General features: G+C 52.1%; 2 protein-coding genes across 2 annotated transcripts; one reads left to right on the top strand and one right to left on the bottom strand.

Moving 5' to 3' along the window:
• Positions 1 to 8,998: 8,998 nt before the first annotated feature.
• On the top strand, positions 8,999 to 16,179 carry LOC117186505. The gene is made up of 5 exons (XM_033387386.1): positions 8,999 to 9,075; positions 11,244 to 11,280; positions 11,333 to 12,980; positions 13,099 to 14,392; positions 14,469 to 16,179. Exon 5 carries the CDS (start codon positions 14,614 to 14,616, stop codon positions 15,646 to 15,648), a length of 1,035 nt encoding a protein of 344 aa, XP_033243277.1. The 5' UTR covers positions 8,999 to 9,075; positions 11,244 to 11,280; positions 11,333 to 12,980; positions 13,099 to 14,392; positions 14,469 to 14,613; the 3' UTR covers positions 15,649 to 16,179.
• LOC117186091 (serine/arginine repetitive matrix protein 2-like) lies at positions 9,928 to 10,944 on the bottom strand. The gene has a single exon (XM_033386190.1). The coding sequence runs from the start codon at positions 10,942 to 10,944 to the stop codon at positions 9,928 to 9,930; it is 1,017 nt and encodes a 338-aa protein (XP_033242081.1).
• Positions 16,180 to 20,238: the final 4,059 nt, after the last annotated feature.

The raw sequence follows: 20,238 nt of genomic DNA on the forward strand, positions 1-20,238 counted from the left end.
GCAAGTATCAGCTGTATAGGGGCTGAAGTAGCTCAGACTGATTTTTCATCCTTTTCTGAATATAAACTCATAAAAGCCACTGCAAAAGCTGCAGATGGCCAAAGTCAACAGATACTGGGGTGTTAAATGTCATCATGCGTTATTGAACTATCGAAATCCCATGAAGTTATTTTTAATTCCATCCCTGACACAAAATCTAATCCTAGGTCACGGTTTTTGGAGATCGTTTTCGCTGGCCCCAGACATCATTGCAGCTGTCGAGATAAGCTCGAAGGACGATGAGGCAGCCGAACCAGATCCCTTACGGTATCGGTTAACTAGGCAGCAAAACCAACAACTCGAGGTTGTTAAACAGTTATTTCCTAACGCGACGGAGGGACTAGTGCGTACGGCCTTGCTTAAGCATCATATCGATATAGGCCAGGCCGCCCCCGTAAAACAACGATTTTATCCGGTTAATCCAGCGGTAGAAAAATTGCTTTATGCTGAGGTAGATCGCATGCTCCAACTAGGCGTTATTGAACCGTCCTCTAGTGCTTGGAGTTCGCCAATGCGACTGGTTCTCAAGCCCAACAAAGTCCGTCTGTGTCTCGATGCTCGACAACTGAATGAAGTCACCCGTAAGGATGCCTACCCATAACCAAGTATCGATGGTATTTTGCCCGGTTGCCCAAGGCAAATATCATAACCAACCTGAGAGATGCTTATTGGCAGATCGAACTCGCTGAGGATTCCAAGTCACTAACTGCGTTTACGGTCCCGGGAAGGCCGTTATATCAGTTTAAGGTTATGCCTTTTGGCCTGTGTAACGCTCCATCCACTATGTGTCGTTTGATGGATGAGATTATTCCCCCGGATTTGCGTTACTTCGTCTTTGGATACTTGGACGATCTTTGCATCGTATCAGCAGATTTCTCTTCCGACTCGCTGAACAGTTCAGAAAAGCCAACCTGACTCTGAATATTCAGAAGAGTCAGTTCTGTGTCACCAGCGTAAATTATCTTGGATACGTCATCAGCAATGGAGGTATTTGCACTGATCCCTCCAAAGTAGCTTGTATAGTGAACTGGCCGCCGCCGAGGAATCTAAAACAGGTTCGCGGCTTTCTTGGGGTCTGTGGCTGGTGTCGTAGATTCATCCAGGCTTTCTTTGAGCTATCCTGTCCTATCACCGAGCTTCTTTCCAACAAAAATAAATTTATTTGGACCCCGGAATCACAAGTCGCAATGGACTCTTTAAAAACCGTGTTGACTTCTTCTCCAGTGCTTAAAAACCCAGAATTCGAACAGAAATTTTTCCTCCACAGTGTCGCTAGTGATTTTGGTATAGGAGCCGTGCTCGTGCAATTGGTGGATCTGCAGGAAAAGCCAATAGCGTTTATGTCGAAAAAACTAAGTCGTGCGCAACGTAACTATAGCGTTACGGAGCGCGAGTGCTTGGCCGTAATTCTGGCCATCGAAAAGTTCCGTTGCTATCTGGAACTGCAGGAATTCGAAGTGGTTACTGATCATTCCAGTTTGTTGTGGCTAATGCGATAGCAAAACGTGTCGGGGAGCTTAGCTCGATGGATTTTTCGATTGCAGCAATTTAAATTCTCGATATCGCACCGAAAAGGAAAAGATCACATAGTTTCCCGATGCTCTTTCCCGGTTACATGAACCTGAGGTATCCGCAGTAGAGATGAGTCCTGTGATAGATCTCGAATCCGATGACTTTCAGGATGAGAGCTACCAACAGTTAAAAGAGCAGTATAAGAAAAATTCCTCTCAACTGCACGATCTGAAAATTATCGACCAATTTCTGTACATTCGAACCGAACACGCAGATGGAAAGGCGGGGCCAGACAGTAGAACTTGGAAGTTATGGGTTCCCGAGCGATTGAAGACCGACGTTCTTAAACAAGCTCATGACAATCCTACTTCAGCGCATGCCGGCATGCAAAAGACCATAGAAAAAGTTCGAAGAAGTCTGTTTTGGCCCGGCTTAGCTAAATATGTTCGAGAGTATATTCGTAGTTGTGAGGTGTGCAAAGCATTGAAAGCTCCTAATTATACTCTGCGGCCACCCATGGAAAGCCACATACCAACTTGTCGACCATTTCAACGATTGTACATAGATCTGCTTGGACCCTATCCAAGCAGCAAAAAGGGACATGTTGGTTTGCTAATTGTTTTAGATCAATTCAGTAAATATCATTGGCTACACCCCCTGAAGAAATTTACTTCCATAGTAATACAAGAATTTCTGCTAAAGCAGATCTTTCATGCATATGGTGTGCCTGAAACTATTGTTAGCGACAATGGAAAACAATTCAAAGCTACAGAATTCAACGCATTCTTGACACAGCTGGGAATTAAACATATGTACACGGCATTATACTCTCCCCAAAGTAATACGGCGGAACGAGTAAATCGTTCATTGTTAGCTGCCGTGCGATCATATCTTCAGCAGGATCAGACCTACTGGGATCAGCATCTCTCAAGTATATCTTGTTCGCTGCGTCACTACATCAGTCCTTTGGTTGTTCACCATATCGAGCCCTGTTTGGCTTAGATATGCTCACGCATGGGACGGATTATAAGCTTCTGAAGGATTTAGACTTGCTGGAAGAACCCGTTGTCCCGGTATCTAGGTCCGACAATTTAGCTCTAATTCGAAAAGATATACAGGGCAATATTAAGAAAGCGTATGAGCGCAACGTTGCTCAATACAATTTACGAGCCAAGCCTGTGTCGTTCCGCGAAGGTCAGGAAATTTTAATGCCAAATTGGCTCCTAAATTTCTTAAATGTCGCGTTCGGGAAAAACTGGGTAATTGTTTCTACCTTCTGGAAAATCTGCAGGGCCGAGAAATAGGAACCTTTCATGCGAAAGACATTCGATCCTGATTCCCGCTAATATTCTGTCTAACGGTGGCATATTATCGGGTGGTGTAACGGTTGCGGTTGGACAGTACCGATTCAGGGTAGGTTATCGCTAAGGTACTCGGGTATATCGCATGCAATAACCTTGGGCCAATTATCGCTGCATGGCATAGCATAGTTGGGGTGTGTGCAGGCAAGCTCGAGATAGGGAACAGCTGAGCTAAGCTTCCGTAAGTGCTGTGCAGCGCATCGCAACGGAGCTTTCGAAGCCGATCATTAAGATCGGTAAGCTCTTATTTAAGCAGTGCAAAAGCACCAGAGCGTTCTCTTTTGAAAATTTGAATCTGTGCAGCCGGTGATTATCTCCGCGTCGGTAGCAAATATATATCTAAATCGACCACGTGCAAATAACTTCCCACAAAGACAAACCAAAACCGAATAAAACGGAACGGTGAAATCCCACGCGGTGTGCGCTCGCAAAAATCGTGCTAAATTAATAACCGTGCGCCGAGAAATCTGGCAAGACACCTACCCTGGCGTAAAGTGCATATTTGCCTCGCCTCGCCACCAAGAGTTTTTTTTTGTCGCCAACCCGTGCGTCACACAGCTCTGCCAGGAGCGAACAACACTCGTGTCTCCGTGGAAAAGTCGGAAAAACGGTATGTTAAAGTGCCCTGTAGGGAAAAATTAGATTTTTTCTTAGCCCTCGTGGTTTTGTTCTGCTTCGCCCATAGGACCCTGGCCACGAGCGGTAGCCCACCCAGCTCACCCACCCAAAGTTCTGCCCCCCACACCAAACTCCCACCCTTGACGGGAGTACTCTTCGGGAGTCGACCTTGGTGTGGGGCCGAGATTTTTTTCTCCTTTGGAAATCGTTGGAAAGTCCACCTGCCCGGCTACATAACCTCCACCGGCCATAACCCTTGAGGGCATAGAGATCACCCCCCTCCCGGTAGGCGCCGCTAACTCGCTTTCTGCGACGGCCTAAAAGAAGCCGCTACGGATCCGTACCCAGGTTTTGTAGCATAGTGTAGCTTTAATTGTCATTTTCTTTGGTTCCTTCTGAGCCCTTATATGCCTATGTAGCTTTCATTAGCTCTGCGTCACAGTCATACCTCGATAGCCGTGAAAGTGAAAGTTCCCAAAACTGAATTTATTGTGCTGGTTGGAGAAAGAAAAACTTAATCATAGAGATTTGCCTACTGGTTGTAATTAAAGACTTGTGTTATTTTCGGTAGTGAAGCTCGTGTTCGCTCGTTTTTGATTATGTAGCAACATGTCTAGTATTAAGTACAGATAAATATATTGGATTTTGTCAGCCATGAATATGGAGTAGACTTCTAATTTCCTAGTGACATGGTGACGTAATGGGGTAGGGTGAGAATTATAGGGGTTTCCAGAACCTTCTCCCAACTGGAAATCATGGAAGGGTGGGTACAGAATCATGTGGGTCGACTTCCATCTCAAGACCTCACGCCCGCGATAGTTTTGGAACACACCGACGAAAGCCCCTAGTACTTTCGGGTACGCCCTATGTATGATTGTGCCATTTAATTTCGGTTATGCTCGTAATAGGCAGATTGTTGTTTTCGGAGTTAGCTCCCTGTAGAGTCACGGGATTCTAAAATTTTAAAGTTTATGAATGAGCACGGAACCAGAGAATCCCCAACGGCAGTGACCTCGACATCCCCTCCAATCCATCCCCTACTGACGTATAGAAATATATCGTTGAATGGTTACAATGCATGTACATAGGTATTGTCGATGGTCCCGCGGAGTTGCCTTTAACAGCACCAATTAAATCCGTTCTAGCAGTTAAGCTGTCGCAAGTTGCTGCCTCTGCTGCTGACCGCTGCAGGTACTGGCACTGGCACTGGCACTGGCTTGCGCTGGCGCTGTTTTATTCTATAAAGTACATCGGTCATAATCTAGCACAATGTTGCCAAATAATCTTACCGCAGTATGTCCTCCTGCTTTAACCTCTCGTCAGTAAAGCTTAAAATTATGACGGCACCTCGTGGTAGCCGAAAAATATGCCCGTTCATTCGTGGCTGGAAATTCACCTTCTATCGATAAACATTAAATATCTAGATCTAATACTAGCTCGCCTATCGCGGTCAACTATCGACCGTCGACATGATCTTTTATTCGCAGTCCTAGGCAAGGAACTGCAAGGGCAATTTGCGCTGGAGTACAGGCAGTCAGCCACCTCCAGTCAGAGAATTGCCAGGGACGCAGGCAGCGTCGATTTGAGCTGGTCTGCAGGCAGCGCCCAGAGGAACGCGGACAGCGTGTATATTTGGACTGGGGCGCAGGCAGCGACCCAAAGCAGACGCAGGCAGCGTCGATTAGCTGGAACTTCTAGGGAATAGAAGGATGCAACATTCCCCCAGAAGAAGTAGCCGAATAATGGAGGGGCAAGCCACCCCCACAACAACGAGTGCGTCTTCGCAACCTGGAAGTAGTAGTAGTGCAGGAAACAGGCCGCCGAAGTCGAAAGTAATAGTGACGTCGGCGCCGCTGATTCCTAGCCAAGCCACCACAGCCTCCTTGGTATCTTCCCAACCTAGGAGTATTACGACCACAGCAGGAGTTTCCGCACATGGACAGAACGAGCCACCTCTAATGCTGGATCTCTTGGAGAGAATTGCAGCGTTGGAGAAGGAGCTGGAAAGGGCAAGAGCCCAGAACAATGTGAGTACGCCCATCGATACCGTAATACCTAACGGGGTCGGTGCGAGCAGTGCGGCGTCACAGCTGACGCCATCTTGGAGTGGTCCGTTATTGTCTGTAAGCAACGGTGTGCCACCTAACGGGGTCGGAGTGAGCAGTACAGCATGCTCGCAGCCACCATCTTATAGCGGACCACCGCTGCTTGCAAGTAGCAGCTATCTTACGCCATTTTGCACAACTAGCACAGCGCAGACACCGCATGGAGTCGTGCCGCCGGCTGTAGGCATTTACAACAACACGACGCCGACGCCGCTAGCTGGATCCTACGCCTGGACGACACCAAATGGAAGCAGTGGAAACTATATGCCCCGCAAGCTTCCCGATCTGCCAGTATTTGGAGGTCAGCCTGAGGATTGGCCGATCTTCCTTTGTGAGACAACGCAAGCGTACAACTGTACAGACCTGGAGAACAACCAACGCTTGTTGAAGGCACTGAAGGATGAAGCCCGCGAGACCGTCAAGTCTCTTCTAATTCATCCAAGCAACGTGAGTACTGTCGTGGAGCAGCTGCGTTTCAGATATGGCCGACCGGAGCAGCTTATACGCAGCCAGCTGAGTGGAATACGAGAGGTGCCCAATATTTCGGAGCACAATCTGGCGAAGATTATTCCCTTTGCAACCCGTGTGAGTAATCTCACTGCCTTCTTGCAGTCAGCGAGGGCAGATCAGCATTTGGGGAACCCAACACTTTTGGAAGAACTTGTGGCCAAACTCCCTACAAGCAAGCGAGTGGAGTGGGCAAAGCATGCTGCAACGATTATACCTTTCCCAACTATTGTGCATTTTAGTGCGTGGTTGACGGAGTACGCTAACGTGGTGTGTACTATCGTGGACATTGAAGGGAAGGAACTAAAGCGTCGATTGCTACATGCAAGCATCGACCAAGACCGAGGCGAGCAACAAGACAGCCGTCTCAGAGGTTGTCCAATCTGTGGAGGGCAACATGCAGTTAAAGGCTGCAGAGACTTCAATGGAGCTTCTCCACCAGACAGGTGGATGTACGTGAGGAGGCATCGACTATGCTTTTATGTCTACGAAGTGGTCACATGACTAGATCCTGCAATTCGCATGGTGAGTGTCAAGTGAATGGATGGAGAAAGAGGCATCACCGTCTGCTACATGGTGTGGACAACGAACGTAGAAGGTCGCCGCAACGAGGCGGTAAGAAAGGCTACAGCCAGCGAAACCAGCAGACAGCAGTTTCTAGACGTAGCCTAAACAGAGGGGCTCCGCAGGCGGATGCACCTGCACAGAGGATATTAAATTGTGTCGACGCAGAAAGAGGCCGCCTACTGTTTCGTATACTGCCAGTAACGCTGTACGGAGCAAACCGACGGGTGGATACATACGCACTTTTGGATGAAGGATCATCTGTTACGATGATCGACGATTCCCTCAGAAAGGATCTGGGCGTACAAGGTGAGCGTCGACATCTGAATATTCAGTGGTTTGGAGGTAGCTTGGTAAGCCTGCAAATCAGTGGAGCAGGCAAGCCAATTCGCCATGCGTTGCGAAACGTGTATTCCGTTTCGAACCTGAGCCTGCCGATGCAGACTTTACGCCGACGAGATGTTCAAGGTGTGGATAAGGTGTAACGAACCGTTCTTTTCCGTCTGATGCAGCTGGGCTGGCTCAGCGGTCGGTGGGCTCGCTGCAACAATATTTGTATGTTGCCCCGACGACAAGTAAGAAGGCACGGGTTGGGTTTTGTACTGATATGACAATATGCTTTATTGGTATCTTAGAGCTATCTTACGCTATTCCGACTCCGGTGCTGGTCCTACCCTTGGTTCTCCTCTGCGTTTTGGTGAGCGTGACGCACCCTGGACCCCCAAGGCGTCGCCAAGCGTGGCACCGCCGGCTCTACTGACTGGGGCTAGCGATTCTAGGCACGAGGCCCAAATCCGCCTCTCAGTCGGCGCCTGACGCGTTCGCTCTCACTCGACTCACTTGGCTTCTCGGCCCGAAGGTGTCTCACTCCCTGTGGGATGCACTCCAAGCGTGGCACCGTTGGTTTAAGGGATTGGGACCTTTGGCTCTTGGCTGTACGCTCGAGTCCGCCTCTCGATCCTTACACAACGCGTTCGCTTTCCAAAGTTATTTTTCCTTTGCTCGGTCTCACTCTTGTTGCTCACTATTCACTTCACTCTTGAAAGCTCCGCTCGCTGACTGTCCCTCTTCCTCCTCTTATAGGCTCGCTTCTGCGTCGGCGCCGCCGATGCCGCCTGGCGCTAACGGCACTTTCCGCCATGCGGTGCCCGTACTTTTCCATCGGCGTTCCTTCATTCTCTGCTCGCTTTACAACGGGACCTGGCTGGTGGCGTGATCTCATGACCATATTTGGTCATGCGCTGGGCCACTGCCGGCCTGATCCCGTCATCCCGCTGTTCTCTCTCCGGGGGTCCTCCCCTCTCATCTTGGGTCCCCGGGAGAGCTCTCCTCGGTAATTCGCCGCCTCCGGATATCCCCGGATAACAGCCGTTAGCCCTTAACCCTGTACCGCCCCCTGCGTGTGGGATTACCTTTCCTCACACTTCCCCCTTTCTTTTATTGGCGGAAAACCCCGGTTTTCCGCGTCCCAGGTTTGGGATGTTTCAAAAACCCCGCGCGAACGGCGTGCGCGCGCTTTGTTCTCGACCCGGGTGCACCCTGGCGCCCTCTTTCGGCCTCGCGCCGTGCGGTGTTGCCGTGTCTCTCCGATGTGCGCGATCGATATAGGGTAGGGTCGCTATTCTGACCTACTCGATATGGCGTAGCGTTGCCTTTACGATCCACTCGATAAAGCGTAGGGTCGTTTTTGTGATCTATTCGATATGTCGCAGCGTGCGTATTCTACTTCCGCATCGCGAATTCCTCAATGGACTGGGAAACGTCCTATTTTCTCGCTGTTCCGGGTGTTTTCTTCGTTTTTCTCGTGCGCGTCCGGTTTTTCTTACTGCCCTTCGCTGGTGCGCAGGCCTTCCGCCGGCCCTCTGGATGCTTCGGGTGAGTTTTCCTCTCTCTTTCACGCCTTCCGCCGCCTTCATTCATGCTTTACCGATCATTTCTAGCGATGCCCCTCTGTTCTTCTGCTGAAAGGTAAATACCCTGTTCTTCTTTAAAATATTTTTTTTTTCCTTTTTTTATTCGCTTTTGTTTTCAGTTCAATTTTTTTTCATCATTCCTCTTCTCTTCTCCTCAGTACGTTGCCCGGAATACTTCCTGCCGATCGGTGGACACCGATAGCCGGTACCGGACGCCACCGTCGTTGACCAGGCGCTTCACCCTCCTCGCAGTTGGCTTCATCCGCGCGAGAGAGCGCGTGACGACGGCCGACCACTCCTCGCGTTTGACGGGCCGCCACCGCGAGTTGTCCGCCGACCTCGTCGGCCGGCGCGCCTCTGCCCGCTCCCCTGGGCACGACGCCTGTCGGCCTAGCTTTGGCCGCTCGCTCTGGCCGGGTTCCGGCCATTGCCAGGGACCTCGCTCCTATGGCTCAGGTGAGCGTTATTCCGCGAGCGTGTCCTTCCTTGCTTCCGCCGTTGCCTTCGCGCCGTCATCCGCTGCCGCCGCCCCCTGTGTCGCGTCGGGCATCGTCGCCTTCGCCGGCCTCTTCGCGTCGCCGTCGGTCGTCACCTCGACTTTGGGTGCCGCCGCTGGGCCTTCCGCCGTCAGTGATGTCGTTGTGTTCGCCGTTCCCTCCGTCTCGCCGTCGAGCCCGGCCACAGGAGCCAACAGGCCCAGCGGTAGCACCCACAGCCGAAGTGGTGCCCGAGGAGGCGCCCGAGGGGACCGTGCCAGTGCTGCTGCTGCTGCTGATGCTGCTTCTGCTGCTGTTGCCGCTGCTGCTGCTGCTGTTGCCGCTGCTGCTGCTGCTGTTGCTCCTGTTGGCCGGGCGCGTTGTCAGCCGGCGGCCGACGCTGGAACAGCTCTTCCTCTGCCCCCGGTGACGGTGGGGCCTGCGGCCGCGGCTCCTCCTCGGACTCGACGTGTTCAGGGGGTGGTTGCCAGAGCCCTTCCTTGGCTTGTCGTAGCCTCTCCTGCCACTCTTCTTCGGGCGACTGGACTCGAGCCGCCTTCGGCGCTGGTGGGCACTCCGCCTCCTCCTCATCGCTGGAGATCACCGCGTGCCCGTCTGCCGCGCTCTCCGTCCGCGTCGCCCTTGCCTCCTCCGTCTCCGCACGCAGACGCGCCATCTCCCTCTGCTCCGCCGCGTTGCACCGGAGAGCACACCGCCACTGGTGCGCGACGTCTCGCTTGTGGCGCTCCGCCTCCGCTTCTTGAGCCGCCTTTTCGGCCTCCTGCGTGGCCTTCAGCCTGTTGGCCAGCGCCAGGGCGTACACGCCGTTGCCTCAGCTCCTCCTTCGCCGCGGCCAGCGCGATCCGCCGGTGCCATTCCGCGAGGCGTCGCGCCTCAGCGGCCGCGTTGTTTGCCGTGATGTCGGCCTGCGTCGACTGCGGCTCCTCGACCGCGTTTTCGGCCTGCGTTGGCTGCGGCTCCTCGACCTCGTTTTCGGCCTGCGCCGACCGTGTCCGTGCCTCCTGTGGGTTTGTCGGCCGCTGGTCCCCTCGCCGCGTTGTCGACCTTCCCCTGGTGCGTGCCGACGACTCCTCTCCCTTGGCCGTACGCGTCGAACGCGTGGACGCCGCTTCGATGGCCGCCCCTCTCTGGGCTCCTCCCTCCGCGTCTCCGTGCGCCCCCTGCTTCCTCCCTCCGACCGCTCCTCGCGCTTGCTGACGTGGGGATTCTCGCGGCTGCTGGGGTGGGACCCCTCGCGCTTGCTGGTGCGGGGCTCCTCGCGCTTGCTGGTGTGGGGCTTCTCGTGCTTGCTGGTCCGGGGCTCCTCGCGCTTGCTGGTGCGGGGCTTCTCGTGCTTGCTGGTGCGGGGCTCCTCGCGCTTGCTGGTGCGGGGCTCCTCGCGCTTGCTGGTGTGGGGCTCCTCGTGCTTGCTGGTGCGGGGCTCCTCGCGCTTGCTGGTGCGGGGCTCCTCGCGTCTGCTGGTGCGGGCCTCCTCGCGCTTGATGGTGCGGGGCTCCTTGCGCTTGCTGGTGCGGGCCTCCTCGCCCTTCGCCTCGCGTGCGCGTTTTCTCGGTGGTGCCGGCTCCCAGCTCACCAACTCCAGGTCACTCTCCGCCTCGGTATACCCCGGCGATACCACCGGGGACACCGTCGGTCCCATGGGTCCCGCGGTTGACACCAGCGGTGAGGCCAACAGCTGTAGCTCCGGGGACTTACTCCTACGCGCCCTTCGCTCGTCTTGTTCGGCTTGGTACGCCTGCCGCCGACTTTGCGTATCGCCAACAGCATGATACCCGCGGCGAATCCACTTCCGCTGCTCCGTTAGATATCTAATTAAGTGCTGCTGCATTTTACCCTTTTGCACGTGGTCAACTTTTTTTGAAAAGACCTAATCGTGCGCTGCTCCCTCCTTTATAAGGGCTCGTGCCGGTGCTCACCGTTCCTTGTAACGGTGCTTTACATGGGCCCGTGGGACGGCTCTCTCTTGCCTTCCAGTTGGCTCTCTCGCTCGCTCCCATTTTGAAAGTTATCCGCGCCTCTCGCCGCGTTAACCCTATGGTGCCCCATGGTTTTGTTAGCTTTCCTTCGGTTCCCCTTTTTTTCCCCTTTTTCTTTTTTTTGATTTTTAATGGTCCTTTCTACTTCCAGGTCTGGCGTCGTGTTGTTTGGCTTCGCCTTGAATCTGGTAAGCCTCCCGAGTTCTTGGGTTCCTCATCTCACCTTGCCTTTTCTTCCAGCCCGTCCTTGAGCCCCAGTCCAGGGTGCCGACCGATCTCCCAGCCCGTGATCAATAGGTCCTCCGACCTTTCGCCCGTGCTGCCAACCATCGGCCCGCCCCCTGGGGCCAGCTCCGCCCGTCTCCGGATTGGCTTGGACGCGGATGTCACCCCCGTGCAGCGACTCGGACCCAGGGATCATCCAATTCCCCAGCCGGTAGACCGCGCACGGGCGGCATCCGCTTTTGTCCCGCCTCCCCCGACGTTAGCAGCTGGCTTCAATGCCCTGGACTCGGACCCGAACTTCGGCTCATCATCGGAACCCCCTTCTCGGGTGCCACCTCGTCCGTTGACGCACCACGCAACCCGCCCCCCTGGGATAGTGGTAACCCGTGTATCTTCTACCTTCTTTACCCTCAGTTCCAGTTCCTTTTGGCTGATGAGCTAACTCTTATCCTTCTTTCCGTAGGTCCGGCTTTATTCGTCCGCCTGCCGCAGTCTGCTGCTTAGTTTTACAGCCTTTGCCGATTTTAGTTGTAAGAGGATTCCGGGTGGCCTTGTCCTGCGTGGCATTAAGTTGGGCCGCCCGTTCCTGCCCTTGTGGACGATTCCTGTCCTGCGTGACACGAGTGGTTCTTAGTTTTACTGAACCTTAGTTGTAAGAGTATCCTGTACGAGCTTGTCCTGCGTGGCATCCTCTTGAGACTCTCCTTTCTGCCCCTGCCGCTAGTCTCTGTCTTTCGTGCCCCGTCCATCCTTCTCCGCATGCCTCGCCCGTTGCCCCTCCTTGTGTGTCGGCTACGCTTCGGTTCCAGGGCTTGTTTTAGGGGTTCCCTCACCGGGCTGTGGCCTCAGGTCCCCTATATGGGCGGTCCGCGTCCGTTTCTCGTTGTCCTTTCTCAATTTACAGATGACCGGGGACACGAAATCCATTATGGTGTAGGGACCGTCATACTTCGGGGCCAGTTTTGCAGCAAACCCTCCGGCCGCGTTGGATAGATGGTTTTGCTGGGCCCATACCTTGTCTCCAATCGTGGGTTTCCATGCTCTCCTCCTCAGGTTATAATACCTCGCCTGGTCCTGCGCCGCCCTTTCGAGATTCCGCCTCACCAGTTGAAATAATTCTCTCAACTTGGCCGCGTTCTCGTCCGGTGTGTGCGTGCCCTGTCCTGTGCCAAGCACTTCTTCATCGTATAGAGCCTTTGGTAGCCTTGGCTCTCTCTCTTGGACAATAAACGCCGGCGAGTACCCGGTGGATTCGGTCACCCCTGAATTTACGGCCAACATTATCTCTGGCCATTTCTCATCCCAGTTCCTCTGGTTCCCTTCGCTGAACTGAGCTATCATCGTTTTCACTGTCCGGTTAGTTCGCTCCGTCGGGTTCTCCTGCGGAATGTACGGGGCCGTGAACTGATGCCGTACGCCCATCTGCTCCACAAACCTCTTAAAAACTATACTGGTGAACTGGACTCCATTATCCGTGATCACATCCCACATTGTGCTGCCACGGAGCTATGATATGGCGTACAAGCGGTTGGTCAACGTCGAGAAGAAGATGAAGCGCAACGGGTCGTTCGCGCAGGAATACACCAGGATCATAAGGATTACGTGTCTAAAGGATACGCTCGACGTCTGGAGCCTAACGAGGGTAACGAGCCGAACAAGCCGGGTAAGGTTCGGCTGGTTTTTGACGCTGCAGCCAGAGTTGGAGGAACATCGCTAAATTCGGCGCTGGCCAAAGGGCATCAACATTATAAACCCTTACCAGCTGTGCTCTTTCATTTTAGAGAAGGTGCTGTTGGAGTCTGTGGCGACATCAAGGAGATGTTCCATCAGGTCCTGATCCAACCCGAAGACAGATGTTCCCAACGGTTTCTGTGGAGAGATGGCGATGACAGAAGAGATCCTGACATCTACACGATGATCGTAATGACCTTTGGAGCAGCCTGCTCGCCAAGCGCTGCGCATTACGTGAAGACTGTGAATGCTGAACAGTCTCGACATTCGGAGCCAAGAGCAGTCAAGGCCATCATCGAATGTCATTATGTGGATGACTATGTGGACAGCTTTGCTACCGAGAGCGAAGCCATCAGCGTATTTACCCGAGTGAAGGAGATACATGCGAACGCTGGATTTGAGCTGTGCCAGTTTTCATACAGCTCACCAATTGTGGAGACGGCATTGGGCCCACCAGGACGAAGCGTGAGCGTCGGATGGAATGAGGCTGAACAGAAGATTCTCGGAATGTGTTGGCAGGCAGCCACAGACGATTTCAGGTTCACTGTGAAGTATCATCGAGTTCCACGCAGCGTATTGAACGGCGATCGAGTCCCTACCAAGAGAGAGAATTTGAGCTTGGTCATGTCCACGTTCGATCCCCTGGGATTCCTGTGTTGCCTTATGATAACAGCGAAGGTGCTGCTACGAGAGATTTGGAGGCAGAAGATCCAGTGGGATGAACCACTTCCGGACGAGATACACAAGGCCTTTGTGAACTGGCGCAAGGAAATGGACGCCGTGGGACAGTTCCGATGTCCTCGCCATTACTTCGGGCGTGGACTCGTGAGGGCTATAGAAATGCACGTCTTCGTGGATGCAAGTCAGTCTGCATTCGCGGCAGTGGCCTACTGGAGGGTCACCTATGAGTATGACGACGTGCTGGTGAGCTTCGTATGTGCCAAAACGAAGTGCGCGCCGATGAGAACAATGTCAATCCCACGGTTGGAGCTGCAGGCAGCAGTTCTAGGAACCAGGCTGATGGACACTGTCAAGAGGGAACACAGAGGGACTCAAAGACGGTGCTAAGATGGATCGGCAGCACCCACCAACGATATAAGCAGTTCGTCGGCAATCGGGTGGCAGAAATCTTTGAGTCGACGAAGGTAGCCTAATGGAGATGGGTACCAACAGCCGACAATGCGGCGGATGATGCGACGCGTTCGCAATGCCGCGTGGACCTCAGTCAGAAGTCACGTTGGCTAGGCGGACCAGCATTTTTGAGGCAGCCGGCGGGCAGCTGGCCGCAGCCTGAAGCCGGATTTGAACGAGTTCCGGATGATAACGACGAAGAGGAGATGCCAAGTGAGTTTTCGTTGGTGGCAGCGAATGACTTTTTAATTTCCTTTCAGAGATTCTCAAGCTACTGTCGGTTACTCAGGACTACAGCCTGGGTCCTAAGGTTCACGCGCTGGTGCCGTGGACAAAGAAGCGCGCTTGAGAACTACGGCCTCACTGCAGCAGAGTGTGAACCCGCGGAGAATCTGTTGGTCAGACAGGCACAACGTGAGACGTTTCCGAACGAGATGCGGTCGACAGAAGACGGCAAGACGGTCGCCAGTGGAAGCGACATTCGAGGACTGGCGCCATACATAGATGGCCATGGAGTTCTGCGAGCATACGGCAGAGTGGATGCCGCATTGTGTATGCCATACAGTGCGAGGAGGCCAATAGTCCTGTCACACAAGTACAGTCTTACGGAGATGATTGTGCATCATTTCCACGCCAAGATGAAGCATCAAAACGTGGATGCTACGATTGCGGAGATCCGAACAAGGTTCTGGATTACGAAGCTGAGACGCGTACTACGGATGACGATCTCAGCATGCAACGTGTGCAAGTTGCATCGGGCGCGGGCAGCGCCGCCAATAATGGGACCGCTGCCGAAGGATCGCCTGGAGGCCAATGGCTGGCCGCTTAAGAATACCGGACTGGATTACTTTGGACCACTATTGGTGAAAGTATCGCGGCACACGGAGAAGCGCTGGGTCGCCCTTTTCACGTGCCTGACGACCAGGGCGATACATCTGGAGTTGGCACATGACCTGTCAACTGATTCCTGTATAATTGCGATACGGAACTTCGTCTGCCGTCGAGGCCCAGTACATAGACTGCGCACTGACAACGGCAAGAACTTCATAGGAGCTGACAGGGAAGCCAGACGATTTGGCGACGTGTTCGAATCAGAAAGGATTCAGAGTGAGCTATCTGGCCGAGGCATCGAGTGGGTTTTCAATTGCCCAGTGAATCCATCTGAAGGAGGAGTCTGGGAACGAATGGTGCAGTGCGTGAAGAAGGTTCTGCGCTACACATTGAAGGAGATAGCGCCGAGGGATCACGTACTGGTGAGTTTTCTGATCGAAGCAGAGAACAATGTGAATTCGCGTCCGCTCACCCACTTGCCGGTGGATGCGGAACAAGAAGCCCCCCTGACGCCAAATGATCTGCTCAGAGGAGTAGCTAACCTGCCGGACACGCCTGGCGACGATCTGGAGCTGCCCAAGGAGTGCGCTACAGGCAAGCAGTGGCGTATAGCGCGACTAATGAGGGACCGTTTCTGAAAGAGGTGGGTCTTGGAGAACCTGCCTACACTTGTGCGCCGAGAGAAATGGTGCCAGAGGACGGAGCCGATTCGCCAGGGTGACATGGTCTTCATCTGCGATCCAGCCTTGCCCCGAAGAGAGTGGAGCAAGGGCATCGTGGAAGCCGTTTACAAAGGAGTCGATGGAGTCATCAGACGCGCTAGTATGCGCGTGAATGACAGCGACCAATCCCGGATTATGATGCGTCCCGTCTCCAAACTTGCGGTTTTGGATTTGAGTGAAGCGGTTCTTCACGGGGTCGGGGATGTCGACGGTCGCTAGTTGACCGCGATAGGCGAGCTAGTATTAGATCTAGTATTTAATGTATATCGATAGAAGGTGAATTTCCAGCCACGAATGAACGGGCATATTTTTCGGCTACCACGAGGTGCTGCCATAATTTTAAGCTTCACTTTACTGTCGAGAGGTTAAAGCAGGAGGACATACTGCGGTAAGATTATTTGGCAACATTGTGCTAGGCTATGACCGATGTACTTTATAAAATAAAACAGCGCCAGCGCCAGCCAGTGCCAGTGCCAGTGCCAGTACCTGCAGCGGTCAGCAGCAGAGGCAGCAACTTGCGACAGCTTAACTGCTAGAGCGGATTTAATTGGTGCTGTTAAAGGCAACACCGCGGGACCATCGACAGGTATGACAGATTTTATTTGTTGATCTATTCTCCACTCGTGTCACTGTCACTTTTGCCTTCCACTTTTTATTGATACGTTTAATTTGCGAGTCCATCCGGGGGCGCCATGAAACTTTAGAATAGTTTTTCTCAATATGAAAAAACCGAGAACTTGGGTGGCTGCAAATTATTGTATTTTACGACGAAAAAAAAGAAGCGCGTGCGTTCGTTTTAATAGATTTTTTCGTTTTCCCCAATGTGTTCAAAAAAATTTCTTCTTAGCCTATCTTACCTACGGTGGTAAAGCGGGGCAAATTCGAACCATTATAAAACAGATCATACGCCATATGGCGCTACAGTATTTTATAATCAAATAATATAAACAGGTACTAGGCCTATGGTGCCTAAACCACTGGTGGGAGTTTCACTAAAACGACAAGTTTTTGTTTCACGGCTGGCCCCTGAATTCACATCTAATGACGTAATTGCTTTTATTCAAAGCAAAATAAAAGCCGTGGATTTAAAGTTGGTGACATTTTAGAATAGTTTTTCTAAATATGAAATACCGAAACTTTGGGAGGCTGCAAATTAATGTATTTTACGACGAAAAAAGAATAAGTGCGTGCGTTCGTTTTCAACAGATTTTGTCGACTCTCTATATTCAAACAATTTCTTTTAAGCCTATCGTACCTACGATGGCAAAGCGGGGCGAATTCGCCAAGAGCGAGAGAGCGAGCTTTTATTGCGCTCCCGCTTTGCCCTAGCCTAACTTACACTAGACTTCATCAAATTCGATCCTTATATTATTCTAATACAAATGATAAGCCAAATGGTGCTACACCGGCCCCGTTGAAGGCCTGGAAGCGCCAACTTGTGGATTGGCCTCCTGAACGTGGCTCCGCTGCTTGTCCTTAGGTCGACCACTCTGACCCTTCCGTCCTGCCCTGCGGTTGTTCCGACCACTCTTCCGAGGAGCCACTGTTAAGGGGGCAGGTTGTCCTCGGCAACGATTACGAGGTCGCCTTCCTTGATGTTGGGTTGCTCCTGGTGCCACTTGCATCTTATTTGCAAGCCCAGCACATACTCCCGGGACCATCGCTGCCAGAACATTTGCCTGGCTGACGAGACGGGCCGCCATCGCTTTAAGCAGCTCAGACCCTCCTGGTCCGGGGTCCTGGGTGCTGGGAGTGCGATTAGCGGCCCTCCTGTCAGCAGGTGCCCGGGAGTCAGCGCGTCTCCGTCGCTTGGGTCTGGGCTTTGGAGTCCTAGCGGGCGCGAGTTGAGTACCGCCTCGATCCCGACCAGCACGATCTCCAGCTCCTCTGCGGTGAGGAGAGTGCTTTCGACTGCCCGTAGTAGTACGCCCTTGGCAGACTTCACACCGGCCTCCCAAAGTCCGCCCATGTGCGGTGCTCCAAGCGGTATGAAGGCAAGCTCGCACCCGCTTCTTGACGCGAATTCGCGTATCGCGTCCGCTTCCGCCTCTATCTTCCTCCGCAGCTCGCTGAAGTGGCGATTTGCTCCGACGAAATTTGTCGCGTTGTCGCAGTTCAGGCGTTGCGGACATCCTCGACGACCGACGAACCTTTGAATGCAACAAGAAGGAATTAGTCGTCAAATCGGAGACAATTTCTAAATGAACCGCCTTGACGCAAAACAGACAAATAACGCTATGTAGACTTATAAGCGGCCTTCCACGAATTTTCAGAGTCGTATAGACTGGCCACAAAATCAACGCCACATACTGAAATGGCGGAGAGCACGGAGCCGGTCTGCGGTAAGTTGCCATCATTTGGGTCTGGAGCAGAGGCTTGCATTTAAAGCAACGAATACACGACTAACTGTCGCCCTGCAGACCGCCTGAGCGTTCACTATCCAAATACGCTGTCTAAGGATACTCACGAGTGCTCGTGGGCCGGCATGAAAATTCGTTTGATGCAGATAGAGAACGTATGTCTGCACAAACTGCGAGCGTTTTGTCAATAACAAGAGAAACTTGGCATTATATGACATAGGAGCGTTAACTAGTCGCCCCCCAACTCGCAACAACGAAAAAGAGCACCAAGTCCCAACCTCTTCATGGATGAAAGGATTCAAACGCTGAAGACTGGAGCCTAACTTGGTGCCTTTACGAACCCTTTCAATATCTTCTTGAGACTCATTTTTCTGTGTTATTTCGACTATTTTTAGAAACGCCTCTTCGTATTCTACGGATGACGGAATTTTTCCAAAGTTGAGACTTTTGTCTTTGCATTTTCGGATGAAGCGGAACACGAAAACGAACACTCTTAGCAGTTTGAGGTGTGACGAGTATCCCTCGATTACATCCACTAAATAATTTGGCTTGGCCGCGACGGTCAGTCATACCGATTTCTTCCGACTTTCCATCTGTAGCTCTTCTTCGGAAAGCTCGAAGTGTGGATTGGTCCACCAAACCAGATCGACTGCACGATTTCCTTCCTATACGTCACAACCTCTCGAAACTATGTCTGCTGGGTTCTGTTTTGTTGGCACATGCCGCCACGTAGCTTCACTTGACCACTCTTGAATCTCCGCTACTCGGTTCGCAACGAATGTTGACAACGACGAAGGGTGGGATCTGATCCAATGAAGAGTAACTTCTGAATCTGACCAGAATATCATTTTCTCAATTGGAACCTTGAGCAGTGAGTTGATTCGGTGACAAAGGTCTGTGAGCGGCACATAACTCAAGCCTTGGGAGCGTTTTCGTCTTGAGCGGCGCTACTTTCGACTTTGCAGTCAACAAGGAGACCTCGAAACCTTCTGCAGTCTTTCTACGGATATAGACGCAGGCTCCATAAGCTCTCATGGATGCGTCGGCAAAGGCATGTACTTGAATCGGTGACATGGGATCAGTATGCACAAATCGAGGTATGGTAATCTTCTCCAACTGACCCAAGGATTCTTTTAATAAGTTCCATGCTGTTTCCAAGTTCATTGGAATTGACTCATCCCAATCTAGCTTGTTAAGCCAAAGCTCCTGCAGTAGGATCTTTCCCTTAATTACTAAACGACTTAACAAGCCAAGGGGGTCAAACAGCTTTGATGTCACCGATAATATGTTCCGTTTTGTCGCTCGGAGACCCATAACTGACGTGTCAATTTGGAACTTAAAGACGTCTTCGTGTGGCAGCCACGATATTCCTAGCGCCTTAGTTGACTCTGAGTCCGAGATCGTTATTGGTTTAACTGTGCTCTCGGATGCGGTGACCTCAGGTGAGTTCGAAAATCATTTAGTCAATTCAAACCCAGCAGTTTGAAGAACCTGAGCCACATCAGACTTAATTGTCTTTAGCTCCTCTACGCAACCAGCACCAGTCAACATGTCATCGACATAGAAGTCGGAGTCAATAACTTCAGCAGCTTTAGGGAATGAGAGTTTTGCAGACTCACTCAACCTCTTCAAACACCGAAAAGCCAAAAATGGGGCTGGTCCAGTCCCATATGTTACGGTGTTGAGCTGGTATATTCTCAAGGACTCAGACGGAATTGGAATTGTCTATCCGCATCAGCGACCCAGACTTGGCGATACATCTTCTTGACATCAGCTGTCAAGGCGTACCTGTGTAGTCTGAATCGGAGCAATGTCGAATACAGCTCATCCTGTATCGGAGGACCGACCATCAAGATGATGTTTAAGGCCACCTGAGAGGACGTTTTACAAGACGCATCGAAAACGACACGGAGCTTGGTCGACGTGCTTTGAGGCCTCAACACACACTGATATGGAATGAAATAATGTGGAGTTTTAGGGATTGTGTTGTCTGTGGTAGACATGTGACCCAAGGAGAGGTACTCTTCCATGAACTCCAAGCACGTTTTCTTTAACTCGGGGTCACGATCTTTTTTCAAGCGATAAAAACCGCCGTTTAGCCACTTCAAAGGAGTTGCCTAAAATACTGGGATCTGATTTGAACGGC

The sequence above is a fragment of the Drosophila miranda genome, chromosome XR (assembly GCF_003369915.1).
Source record: "Drosophila miranda strain MSH22 chromosome XR, D.miranda_PacBio2.1, whole genome shotgun sequence".
Lineage (NCBI taxonomy): Eukaryota > Metazoa > Arthropoda > Insecta > Diptera > Drosophilidae > Drosophila > Drosophila miranda.

Bases quoted from the DNA above. Each gene is read 5' to 3' on its own strand.
- LOC117186091 (XM_033386190.1), bottom strand. From the start codon at position 10,944: ATGCAGCAGCACTTAATTAGATATCTAACGGAGCAGCGGAAGTGGATT.
- LOC117186505 (XM_033387386.1), top strand. From the start codon at position 14,614: ATGCGGTCGACAGAAGACGGCAAGACGGTCGCCAGTGGAAGCGACATT.